The sequence below is a fragment of the Rhinolophus ferrumequinum genome, chromosome X (assembly GCF_004115265.2).
Source record: "Rhinolophus ferrumequinum isolate MPI-CBG mRhiFer1 chromosome X, mRhiFer1_v1.p, whole genome shotgun sequence".
Taxonomy (NCBI): Eukaryota; Metazoa; Chordata; class Mammalia; order Chiroptera; family Rhinolophidae; genus Rhinolophus; species Rhinolophus ferrumequinum.
In genome coordinates, this window is record NC_046284.1 from 32,323,333 (window position 1) to 32,337,525 (window position 14,193).

Consider the following 14,193-nt stretch of genomic DNA (forward strand, 5'->3'; position numbering starts at 1 on the left):
AAATGACAGTAGAAAAAATTAATGTGACAAAGAGCTGGTTCTTTGAAAAGATTAACAAAATTGACAAATCCTTGGCTAGACTCACTAAGATAAAAAGACAGAAGACACTAATTAACAAAATCAGAAATGAAAAAGGGGCAGTCATCATGGACACCACAGAAATACAAAGGATCATCCAAGAATACTATGAAGGACTATATGCCACCAAATTCCATAACCTCAAGAAAGGAACAAGTTCTTAGAAACAGTTCTTAGCCAAGTTCTTAGCCTTCCGAGGCTGAACCATGAAGAACTGGAAAATCTAAACAGACCGATCACCAGTAAGGAAATTGAATCAGTCATCCAAAACCTTCCCAAAAGCAAAAGTCTGGGACCAGATGGCTTCCCTAGTAAATTCTACCAAACCTTCAAAGAGGATCTAATACCAATCCTGCTCAAAGTCTTCCAAAAAATTGGAGAAGAGACAGTACCACCTAACTCATTTTATGAGGCCAACATTACCCTGACACCAAATCTGGTAAGGACAACACAAAAAAAGAAAACTACAGACCAATATCCCTGATAAATACAGATGGAAAAATCCTAAACAAAATTCTAGCAAATCGATACAACATTGCATTAAAAAGATCATTCATCACGGCCAAGTGGAGTTCATCCCCGGGGCACAAGGATGGCTCAACATCCACAAATCCATCAATGTGATATATCACATAAACAAAATAAAGGACAAAAATCATATGATTATATCAATTGATGCAGAAAAAGCATTTGACAAGATACAACATCGATTTATGATTAAAACACTTAATAAAATAAGTATAGAAGGAAAATACCTTAACATAATAAAGGCCATATATGACAAGCCCTCAGCTAATCTCATAAAATGGTGAAAAACTGAAGCCCTTTGCTCTAAGTTCAGGAACACGACAGGGCTGTCCCCTATCACCTCTGCTTTTCAACATAGTTTTGGAAGTCCTTGCCAGAGCAATCAAGTAAGAGAAATAAATAAAAGGCATCCAAATTGCGAATGAAGAAGTTAAATTATCAGTCTTTGCAGATGACATGATGTTATGTATAGAAAACCCTAGATACTCCACCAAAAAGCTATTAGAAACAATCAATGAATACGGTCAAGTTGCCGGCTACAAAATCAACGTACAAAAGTCCATTGCATTCCTATATACTAACAATGAAATCTCAGAAAAAGGAATACAAAAAGCAATTCCTTTTGCAAATGCCGCAAAAAGAATAAAATACCTAGGAATAAACTTAACCAAGGATGTGGAGGACCTATATGCTGAAAACTGTAAGACATTTTTGAAAGAAATTGAAGGAGACACAAAGAAATGTAAAGATATTCCGTGCTCATGGATTTGAAGAATCAACATAGTTAAAATGGCCATATTACCCAAAGCAATATACAAATTTAATTCAATCTCCATCAAAATGCCAATGGCATTTTTTAAAAAAAATAGAACAAAAAATCCTCAGATTTGTTTGGAATCACAAAAGACCCCAAATAGCCAAAGCAATCTTAAAAAAAAGAACAATACTTAAGGTGTCACACTCCCTGACTTTAGCTTATACTACAGGGCTACAATAATCAAAACAGCATGGTATTGGGAGAAAAACAAACACATAGACCAATGGAATAAAATTGGGAACCCAGAAATAAAACCACATTAATATGGACAAATAGTTTTTCACAAAGAAGCTGAAAACATACAATGGAGGAAAGATAGCCTCTTCAATAAATGGTGCTGGGAGAATTGGATAGCCACGTGCAAAAGAATGAAATTGGACTGCTAATTGTCACCATGTACCAAAATTAATTCAAAATGGATCAAAGACTTAAGCATAAGACTTGAAACAATAAACTACATAGAAGAAAACATAGGCACTGAACTTATGGACCTTGGGTTCAAAGAGCATTTTATGAATTTGACTTCAAAGGCAATGGAAGTAAAAGCTAAAATAAACTAATGGGACTATATAAAACTTAAACGCTTCTGCACAGCAAAAGAAACCATCGACAAAATAAAGAGGTCACCAACTGAATGGGAGAAGGTTTTTGCAAACATTGCCTCCGATAAGGGGCTAATATTCAAAATATACAAGGAACTCATGAAACTCAACAACAAAAAAAACAAACAACCCAATTGAAAAATGGGCAGAGGACCTGAAGAGACATTTCTCCAACGTGGACATACAAATGGCAAATAGACATATGAAAAAATGCTCAACATCACTAATCATCAGAGAAATGCAAATACAAAACTCAATGAGTTATCACCTTACCCCAGTCAGAATGGCTATCATCAACAAGACAAATAGTAACAAGTATTGGAGAGGCTGTGGAGAAAAAGGAACCCTCATACACTGTTGGTGGGAATGCAGACTGGTGTAGCCGTTATGGAAGGCAGTGTGGAGGTTCCTCAGAATATTACAAATAGAATTACCATATGACCCAGCAATCCCTCTCCTGGGTATCTACCCAAAAAATCTGAAAACATTTATCCATGAAGACACGTGTGCTCCAATGTTCATTGCAGCTTTGTTTACGGTGGCCAAGACATGGAAACAACCAAAATGTCCTTCGATAGATGAATGGATAAAGAAGTTGTGGTGTATATACACATTGGAATACTATTCGGCGATAAGAAAAGATGATATAGGAACATTTATGACAACATTGATGGATCTTGAGGGTATGTTACGCAAAATAAGTGAGACAGAAAAAGCAGAGAATCCTATGAGTTCACTGATATGTGGCATTTCACAATCTTATTGTGTAAGATCTGCTTGTCTATTTGTAGTCATTCATTTTCTAGAGCATTCCCTTATTCATGAGGATATTGCTTCCCACCTGGATACTTGCAGCATTGAAACTGTAAATCATATTAGTGTTAGTGGCTTGTATCTATGGAGGGCTTTGGGTTGGAGGGCAAGAGTGAGGTTATGTCATGTCTCCACTTGTTTAATAGAACTGCACCTAAAGTCAGTTGTTCCATACTAATTCTCTCATTTGTTTTCTCTTATAAATTATTATTAAAAATTCCAGGCACATAAAATAACATAATGAACAACCCACAACTTAGCTTCAAAAATTTACAAATACAAATGAAGTCCCGTGTATCCTTTTGTGATCCAATTTTTAGGCTTTTACAAACAAGTATATATTACATATAATATATTAAAATATTGTTCTGCATGTGTTGAAATTTTTGTAAATAACCTGCTTTCCTCCTTTATAATTATGTTTTTAAGGTTTATCCATATTGAGGTATGTACCTTTACTTTATTCAACTTAACCACTGTGTTTTTATATTGTATGAATACATCAAAATTAATATGTTCATTTTCCTATTGATGTACATTTAAGTTAGGACACACACACATATCAGTGAACATCCTTCTTCAAAATGTTCTTGGGTAGTCTTAGTCTTTTCCGCTCCATATGGATTTTAGGATCAGGTTTTCAAACCCTATGAAAAATGTTGTTGGGATCTTAACTGGAACTACATTGAATTTACACAACCAGTAGAGGAAAATTGACATCCTAATGATATTGAGGTTTGTGAGCTATGCACACAATATATCTCTCCATTGATTGAGTCTTTCTATGTCGTCTTCAATTCAAAAAGTTTTAAAATTTTGTATAAAAGAATGTTGAGCTTTTTTTGCTTGATTTATTATTATGAATGATTATATATATATATACATATATATACATATATACATATATATACATATATATATATATATATATATATATATATATATATATATAAATTACATGTTCTAATTTGGCAGTCCTTGATATATAGGCGAGTTTTTTTTTTTCTTTTCTATTGATTTTTTTTCCAACAACCTTGCTATCCTCTCTTCTAATTTTCATAGTTTACCTGTATATTCAATTTTGTCTCTTCCTTTCCAGGTGTTACATGTTTTGTATTTTTGGTTGCCTTCCTATGCTAGCTAAGATCTCCAGTACGACATCTACCTCTCTGACATCGTATATAGCTGTTACAATTCCATTGACTCTATTCCTTATGCTGCACTCCACATCCTGTGACTATATATATATATATATATATATATATATATATATATATGGTCTTCTGGGACACATTCAATGTCTTTAACGTGTATACAGGTCTTCTATTTCTTCTCAAGTCCATTTTTTTTCCCTTGAAAGTGTCTACTTTATCCAAGATATCAAACTTACTACAATAAGGTTGTTTATAGCACTCGCATTTGTTTTTATAGTTTAATCTTTAATGTTTATTTTGTTTATTTGTATCATTTCCTTCCTTTTTTTTTCTCTACCTTGCCAGAGATTTCTCTATTTTATAATTCATCTCTAAGACACAGTTTGGTTTTGTTTATCTTCTCTATTGTTTCTTTGTTTCTGATTTAACTACTGCTCTTACCTTTATTGTTTCCTTCCATTTATATACAGTCATTTTTCTAATTCTTTGAGTTGGACACTTTGTTCATTAATTTTTAGTTGTTCTCCTTTTCTGCTAAATGTATGTAAGGCTGTAAATTTCCTTTATGTTACTGTCTAAGCTGCATTCCACAAGTTTTTATAAATGATATTTTCATTGTTCTTAACTTCCAATATAATTTTTATGTAATCCATGATATTTTAATTTTTTTTATTTTTTGAGATTTAGAAAGATTTTATTTAGCAGTTAATTTAAAAATAACAATAATAAACCCATTACATGTTAACATAAATAATATATTTTATGAAAAACAACACTATTTTGCAAAACAAAAATATCTATTGAGAAAACTGAAATTCTCATTGAAGATCATTCAATCATTTGCAATATGCTTTTTTGATTAATGTATATGAAGGTAATAAGGCATCATATAGACACAGAGTTGAAAAAGTGAAAAGCATTTTAATAGTCTTTTACGATAATTGTGGCATTCTTCTTGGATATTGAAATATTGAAACTCAACAAAGGGTAGTTTCCTATAGGTTAGTTGCGACATGAAATCTGACACTCTATGCAATGAACTTTTTATACTCTGTTATATTAAAATCGATTGCTATATCTTACAATTCAAATGGATAATTTTGTAACATCATCAATTACTCATTTGAGAAATCCTGGTTCACCATATTACACAGATCTATATGTTAATACATTTCATTACATAATATTAAAAGCCACATTTGTTAATATCACCACTAATCTCATCAGAAGTGTCAAGAATTAGGAAGCTATCAAGTTTGTAGGACAGCTACAAGTCATCAAAAATTCTATTTATTGTTTGAAAGCTCAAATTTTATCATTATTAACAAACACTATCAGGTTTCCTTGAAGTGATAAGCTTATTTCTTTCACTTTCAAAAAAATGTCTGAATGACAATAGTTTGTCACCCACTTATCAAGTAAAAATTGTGTTTCATACAAAAATGCAGATAGTTTAGCTTGCAGCTCTACCATAATCAATGGACACTTCTAGAGGAAAAGCATCCATAAATGTCAGACTCTCCTCTCTGGGTTTTCTTTTTCTCTTGGAACTTGGTCCAATATTTCCTTCTTCTTTTGTGAACTCCAGTAACTTCTAACATATTTTAAAATATATTTTGTCTAGGTATTCTAGTTCTCATCAGAAGAGATGAGATTCTTAGGTCACAATACTAGAAACAGAATTACAACTGTACATTTTTATATGCATAGTTGACAAAGTATCTCTTACCTAACTCCTGAATAATCAGGCTTTAGAAATATTTCACTCAAGGCACTCCCATCGCACAATTATTATTAAGCAAAATTTTATTTCAGTATTATTTTCTAACCCTCAAATTTACTACTACTACTACTACTACTACTACTACTACTAATAATAATAATAATAATAATAATAATAATAATAATAATAATTTAGTCAATACTTCCTTGCTATCTCTCTGATATAGTGGATAGTTTATTAGTTTCCATTTAACTGATATTTCAGAGGTCCTTGCTTTTTGCAGGAATTTCAGTCCATCTCCCCAACTTAAATGGTCCAAAGACCTTATCTCTTTTCCCTTTGTGGACATAAATACCCTAGTTATTACTGGGTATAATAATACTGCAAGGCCGCCAGAGAGTTAACTTACATGTTTACTTCTTTGGCTGTTAGCATCCTTTTTATTTCTGACACGAGAATTTCTTGTCTTGTGAGCTAAGACATGCAGTTTTAAAAATCATTACATTATATTCAAAATTTCTAAGGATTTATATTGAGATGGTTTAAGGATAGCCCAGTCTGACATTTTGCTGATACTCTTCATCTAGTCCTATTATTTTTTAGGAAATCACTATAATGATATACTCCTCTATGCCTGAAATTTATAGTTGTATAAAGCAAAATATGCAAAATATTTGCCTCTAATTGTTTCAGTTAGCTCTGACCTGATTGACTGTGACCAATTTAACTCCCTAATCTTAGAAAGGCTCTTTAAGTTCAACTTTTAGTGTCTTGGGGGAGGCCACTAAGGGGAGCATAATTACAATCTCAGGTTGACTACAAGTGCTGAAATTATAAATCCAGATTATCAACCAGAGATTCAGAACCAAGATAAGAAAATAGTGCCATTTGAAGATTAACCTACTTGAGCTACCAATTATTAGGCCATGCCCCCTTTTTGTATTTTATGGGCCCTGGACTTTTCCTACAACCTGGTAATCCCACACACTTTTCCATTCACTCTTTCCTTTCACCCATTTCAATATTGTTTTCCAACTACCACTTTATCAATATAACTCTTCCTAAAGTCACCCACAATTTCCAAGTTGATAAATCCAATAGGTACTTTTCTGCCCATGTCTCACTTGACCTGTCAGTAATATTATACTACCTTCTTCTTGAAAAAGTGTCCCCTTTTGGCTTTTGTTACACCACAATTTCCTGGATTTCCTATCACTCACTGCCCTCTCCTTCCCACTCTCTTTTGATGGTTCCTTTTTTTCTACCTTTTCTTTAAATCATGGGATACCTCAGAGCTCATTCCTGAGGCTCTTCTATTCTTTGTTCTTTAGATATCTAAAATATCCCATGTCTTTAAATATCACCTATATGCTAATGATTGCCAGTTTCATATCTCCAACCTTAGCTTGTCAAATTCATATATCCTACTTCCTACTGCTTAGTTGACATCTTCACTTGGCTATCTATAAGTTATCTCAAAGTTGACATGTTTGATCTTCCACCCTTATTCTTCCCTCAGCCTTTACTATTTCATTAATGGCAGCATTATCCATCCACTTGTTTAAGCCAAAACTTTTATTTTTCCCTTCCCTTCATTCCCCATATCCAATCTTGAGGGGGAAATCCTGTTGGTTATGTCTCCAAAATATATCTGAAATCTGTCCAATGGCCTTATAAGGTGTAACTATTACTTTCATTGTGTAGTTATGCAAACAGAGATTAAGAGAGCATGTTAGTAATTTGCCTGACACAGCTTTTACGTCGAGGAACCTTTATTTCAGATCCACTATTCTTTCTATCATACCTTGACTCTCAAAGAATACTTTACAGTGAATAAGTGAAGAAACTGATCTGCATAGTAGTAAAATCCATAACCATGGCTTTATCAAAAGAATATTCTCACCTACTGAAAAACAACTCTGCTGTCTATAGAGTGGAAAATTTTGTTACATATAAAGACCTTTGTTACATGTAATATAGAGTAATACTGATATCACATGTCAATACCTCTTAATATATAAAAATCAGTTTCAGAACTTAAGAGTATGGAAGATAGACAATTTGACCTCCAGGACACCCTCTTCAAGGATATATGACCAATTGTATTCAAAGCCTATTGCATTTCTTAGGCTTTTATCTCCCTTCTCCACCTCCAACAAAAGAGTATTCAATTAAAAAAAAGACGTGTCAAGCTTTTATTTTGGCATCTCTACTGTAATAATTTTATTAATAATCAACATTTCTCAACAAAAAGTCAGGGGACAATGGAGAGAACCTCAGCAGAGCCAGTATATACATTGATGATATGGACTAAATATTGAGTGACGTTTTGAGATAAAAACACTGTATTTTAACCAACTATGAGTCATTTTAAATGCTTAAAGTAAATGCAAATATTGTTAGTATGATTAGGGAAACCAGTTGATTATCAACATTGGCAGCTTTACCTTTTTATATGATGAATTTTATTAGAAAGTTATCTTTCCAATTGTAGAACCTCTCTTCCTGAATGAAGTTAGGTCATTATTGTACAGTATGTGTGTGTGTGTTTTCCCCCCAATGATTTCTTGTGGCATCATAAAATCTCTGCAACTTTATTTGTGATCTTAATGAATTTTACTGAAAACTACTTGACGTTTGTTTGGCATTGACTTCACTTCTAAACCTTGAATGCCATTATCATTATATGAACTTCTCAGAATCAATTTGACTTAGAGTTTATTTTATACTTAGAGACTTAACTATCTCTTTTTTGTATTTTTTTCTTTTTTTATTAGTTTCAGGTGTACAAAACAATGTAATAGACATTTATCATTTATATTTCTTACACAGTATAAATCCCCTCCCCCCATCTACTACCCCTCTGACATCCCACACAGCCATTACATTTCCACTGTCTCTATTCTTTCTTTCTTTCTTTCTTTCTTTCTTTCTTTCTTTCTTTCTTTCTTTCTTTCTTTCTTTCTTTCTTTCTTTCTTTCTTTCTTTCTTTCTTTCTTTCTTTCTTTCCTTCCTTCCTTCCTTCCTTCCTTCCTTCCTTCCTTCCTTCCTTCCTTCTTTCTTTCTTTCTTTCTACACTGTCTCTATTCTTAATTGCCACAGGGATACAAAAGTCAATTTGGGGAATGTAATCAATGATGTTGTAAAGATTTTGTAGAGTATCCGATGGACACTTGTCCCATTAGGGAGTTCGCCTCAGGGATGATGTAGATGACTGATCACTGCACTGTACACCTGAAGCTGAAGCTGAACAATAATGAATGTCAACTACAATTTTATATATATATATATAGTTAGCTATCTCTTTTACAGAGTTCCTTGTACATTCACTCAAATGCTAGAGGTCTTTGTGACATTTTGGTGATTCAAATATCTTTTGGATATAGTAAACTCTGGTTTTAATAAAATATGTAAATATATATTCTTTTAATTCCTCACAGAGCTCTGTACCATGGAGTGTGGTAGCCATGGAGTCTGCTCAAGGGGAATTTGTCAATGCGAAGAAGGCTGGGTAGGACCAACATGTGAAGAACGCTCCTGTCATTCTCACTGTGCTGAGCATGGCCAATGCAAAGACGGAAAATGTGAGTGCAGCCCTGGATGGGAGGGCGACCACTGCACAATTGGTAAGTACTACCATACTTTGAAAAAGGTAAATTGGATTAATTGAAGAAGTAAATACATTCTAGTGAGTCAATCACCAGGTTTTTCATAGACTTTCAGGTTGGAGGAGAGAAGGAGAAGGGTTAGCTATAGTTTGAAAGTTTCATTAACTGAGAGGTTTCCTTTTTTGTTGATAATATTTGTCATTTCCTTTCTCATTACTTCAGTATTTCTTTTATTTTCTGCTTTCAAGTACTTTGAGTTACTCAAATGAAAGATGATACATTGGAATAAAATGCCATTAGTTAATAAGGGAAGTGCTTTTATTGTGAAGGTAACATTCACTGCCCACTTTTCCTTTTGAAAAGTATAAGTTGTTTCAGTTGAAAGCACTTAGAGGCAGTTTCATTAAATGGGACAACTTTAACAGGGGCCAATTGATATCACTAGGGGCTATTTTTAATGTATATAAGGAAGACACTTGACTTACCATCAATAGAACATCTGTGTCAAATTGTTCATTGGGTATCAGAGAGAGTTTGTACTGAGGCATCTACCCTCTCTCATCCAGTGACACCAATTTCACTAATTTTCAGGATGCTGCCTGGGAGAACAGTCTGTGTGTAGGAGAAAGCTTATGGAATAATCTATCACGTGGTCTTCACACTATAAAAAACACTAATAATAATGGTTTCAATTTTAAAATACTTTATTTTTCTAAAGAAAAAATCAAAGCCCTTGACCCATATCTGCCACAAAGGTTTCCTGCATATACAGAAGGATAGGTATGATTCCCACTGTTCAGCTAAGGAAAGTGGGTCACAGAGTGTTCCAGTAGCATTCCATGAGAACAGAGAAAATTCATGCAGAGCAAAGGCAAGCATGGGCCTCTGGACACCCAATTCATTGTTTGAGGGTTTTTTCTTCCACCAATCTTTACTATAGCTTCCATTTTTAGGTGGAGATATTTTGTTATAATGGTTGGAATCTGCCAAAGTAATGTGTAATATACATAATATATAATCTTAGTAAACTGCATTACTACTCTTCTAAAGGCACAGTAAGTCTTGTTCTGTGACTATGGAAAATATTTAAGATTCATTAAAATGGTGGTGAGGGGTGAGATTCAGATGCAGCTTAAGTAATTAATTCCTGCACTACAGTAAGTTTATTGCCTTCACATAACAGATTTTAAATATTGTGATGATTACCAAAGGTGTTTACTGAAGATCTCCCTTCTAAAGATATTACTAATAAGAAGTTCAAGGTAGTGCTCTTTCATAAAAGTTATTACTGAAAGGTAAAAATGCATTTCTTATACTTTTAATGAAATATGACACTTTTTAGGAAGCCTAATAGAGTTTCTTGCAGAAAAGCCATAAATATCTTTCCTACAGAAAATGTTATTTACAAACTACACAGGCCAGTGTACTAACTTTTGAGCTGCAAGCATTCAGCAGTTCACAGTTTACTGTTCTTTTTCCAGGCAGCAGATGGTAAACCATTAGTACATGTTGTATAGCTTTGGTCTCCCAGAAATTGATTTAATTGCTCTTTTCCCCCCTTTTTAGCTCACTACTTAGATGCTGTCCGAGGTAAGATTTTATTCACTAGTTTTATTTTAAATGGAAAATATGCATGTGGGAAAGGAAAGGTTGTTGTTTTTTTTCTTTCATTTTGACAGTTTTAAGTGTAATATTGTCAAGTTCATGCTGCAATAGTCACACTAAATATTAATTTGTTTTAACAACCTCCAAGCGTCATTTTTTTTTGCCATAGCATGTAATGGATTGATAAACAGTTTTAAGAAGTAATCTTCTTTGTCTTTAAGTTGAGCTGTGTGTGTGTGTGTGTTTGTGTGTGTGTGTGTAACAAAGATAGGTAATTATTAAATTAACTAGGTTTAGGTAGACAACTGAACTTTTTCTTTAACATAACAATATAGCTCCAAGTCCTTAGAAGGTCAGAAGAATTGTTCTTCTATAAGTACTCCATCATCCACCTCCCGCTCAGTGTCTCTGATAGAGACACGAAGGGTTTTTCTGTTGGATATCTTAGTGCCTTTCATGACCTCAGCCTCAGAAGGTTAAATACGTTCCAAATTATCCCTAAATTCTCTTATCCTTTGTATATCCATGAGAATGGAACTAGATAAATTTCTTTCTTAAATATATATTATATATATATTTATATATTATATTATATATTATATATTATATATAAAATATAATATATTATATTTTCTTAAATAGAATATATATATATTACATATATTACATATAAACATATATACATATACACACACATATATATGTATATATGTAATATATATATATATATATATATATATATTCATCCTATACCGATTCTTGAGGAATATATAGTCATGTACCACATAATGATGTTTTGGTCAAGGATGGACTGCATTTACAATGGTGATCTCATAAGATTATAATGGAGACAAATATTTCTATCGCCTAGTAGCCATGATAATGTGGTAGCACAATGCATTACTCACATGTTTGTTGTGATGCTGATGTAAACAAATCTGCACTAATGATCATATAAAAGTATGCACATACAATTACAGTAATAGGCTATACCATCTAGGTTCATGTGAGTACACTCAATGATGTTTGCACAACAACAAAATTACCTAAAGACACGTCCCTCAGAACTATCCCCATCATTAAGCAGTGTGTGACTGTGTGTACACACACACACACACACACACACACACACACACACACACACACACAGTTGGCCCTCCGTATTTGTGGGTTCTACATCTGCAGATTCAACCAAACTCAGATTGAAAATATTAGCAAAAAAAATCATTGATCCTAAACAATACAGTATAACAACTATTTATACAGCATTTACATTGTATTAGGTATTATAAAAGCTAGAGGTTATTTAAAGTATATGGGAGGATGTGCATAGGTTATCTGCAAATACTATACGATTTTATATAAGGGAATTGAGGATCCATGGAATTTGGTATCCTCAGGGTGTCCTGGAACCAATTTCCCATGGATACCGTGGGACAACTATATAATAATCTTGTCATATTTTCTAACAGCCATCTTTCACTTCATTTTAAAGGTTTTTCTTCCTTTGGTCTGTTGATAGTTGCTTGGAAAACCATTTTGAAGGAACACTGGTTTATTTCTACATATTTTTTTTTAATAAAACATCCCTTTGCTCTTTATACTTCTGGAATTTTCTTACAAAGACAGAAAATGAAAAGACTACTGATCGGAATATCTCCAGTAAAATCCAGATCTGGTCTTGTATTACTACTGGGAATATTTCCAGAAGCTCTATGCCATTATTGCTGTTTCTGTTCATCTGCCCACTGAGCACTTGGCACATGCACAGTTGCCCTTTGGAATAATAGCCTAACTCTGAACTACTTACAGAAAGAGTAGTAGGGTATCCCTGAGAAATTGAAAGTCTGAACAGAGACCATGGTCAGTGTCTGTGGTTTGTCAATGGATAGAAGTGATTTAAGCACAACACTTTCCTCTTGACTAAATTTATCCATTTATTCTCTAGAATTCTGTAAGTCTAAATTTGGCATGCAGTAATTCCATAAACATTTGTAAAACACTACTGACATAATATGCTGCTGGCTTCCAAGAGAGATAACCAGATAAGTAAAAATTCAATCCTTAGCCCTAAGATTAATAATCTTGAAGAGAAAAACTGAATAGCTATAAAGGAACTGCAGCAATTTCTATGGCACTATACGAGCAAATACTTACTTAATGGTATGGTCTGAACTGTATACCAACATACTTAAATCCCAAAGCCATACATTCTAAGGGAAAATCCACACAGACTAAAAGTAGGGGAAGTTTCTCTTCATAGAAACTGCTGCTTTTTCCCAGCTTATTGGCCATCACTAGATACAATATTATCCATCCAGTTTTGATTGAAATGAGGAAATATGTTTTTTTCAAAAAGAAACAAAAAACATTTCTTATCCCCACCGTAGTTTTCATCCTATCTGAACCAGAGGCTGGGAATTGGTATTAACATTAATAATGGTTAATTGGCTCTCTAAGGAAAAGCGCAGCAGAGTAAGGGATAACAAGTTCCCTGGGTAGTTTTGATAAGCAAGCTCCTCTTCCATTTATTCAACATCTCATCTAAATGGAGCCCAGATGAGTAGATGCTTCTCTATAGGGAGATAACAGCATTTTTGGCCAATCCCATTCTGATGTCTCCATGATTGTTACTCTCTGCTGTCTTTTCAGATGGCTGCCCAGGGCTCTGCTTTGGAAATGGGCGATGTACCCTAGATCAAAATGGTTGGCACTGTGTATGTCAGGTGGGTTGGAGTGGGACAGGCTGCAATGTTGTCATGGAAATGCTTTGTGGAGATAACTTGGACAATGATGGAGGTGAGTCATTTATAAAATGTTCATATAAGGAAGAAATAGCCCAGCTTCTAGCACAGTGATGACTAATCTGGTCAAGAGTGAAAATTAGGAATCCTTAGTATAAATAATATTGAGTTATATAAGGTCATACTATTTTTTAAATCTCAATGTATTGGAAATTTACTGTGATCAGGCAACAATTCAAACGCTTTGCACGCATTATATTTCATTTAATTCTCACAACACTATGAGGTATAAATACTATTTTCCCTACTTATAGATGGGAAAACTAATGCATGGAGTAGGGACGATAAGTGACTTCTCCATGGTCACACAGCTAGAAAGTAACAGAACCAAGATTCCAATTCAGGACTTTCTGACTTCAGAGTCTGTTTTCTTTACTACTAAAACATGCTTCTTCCCGTACCTATGGCATTTGCTATACCAAATTAAGTCAGCGTACCCCTTTCCAAACTGTCATATGCTA

General features: G+C 33.6%; 1 protein-coding gene across 2 annotated transcripts in view; it reads left to right on the plus strand.

Annotated features, from left to right (window-relative positions):
* Nucleotides 1–14,193, plus strand: part of TENM1 (teneurin transmembrane protein 1) — a 1,301,460-nt gene that overhangs the window by 1,006,426 nt on the left and 280,841 nt on the right. For both annotated transcript variants that reach the window (XM_033111932.1, XM_033111941.1), the window contains 3 exons: nucleotides 9,156–9,341; nucleotides 10,890–10,913; nucleotides 13,581–13,727. In XM_033111932.1, the coding sequence (XP_032967823.1) occupies nucleotides 9,156–9,341; nucleotides 10,890–10,913; nucleotides 13,581–13,727 (357 nt within the window). The remainder of the gene's footprint in view (nucleotides 1–9,155; nucleotides 9,342–10,889; nucleotides 10,914–13,580; nucleotides 13,728–14,193) is intronic.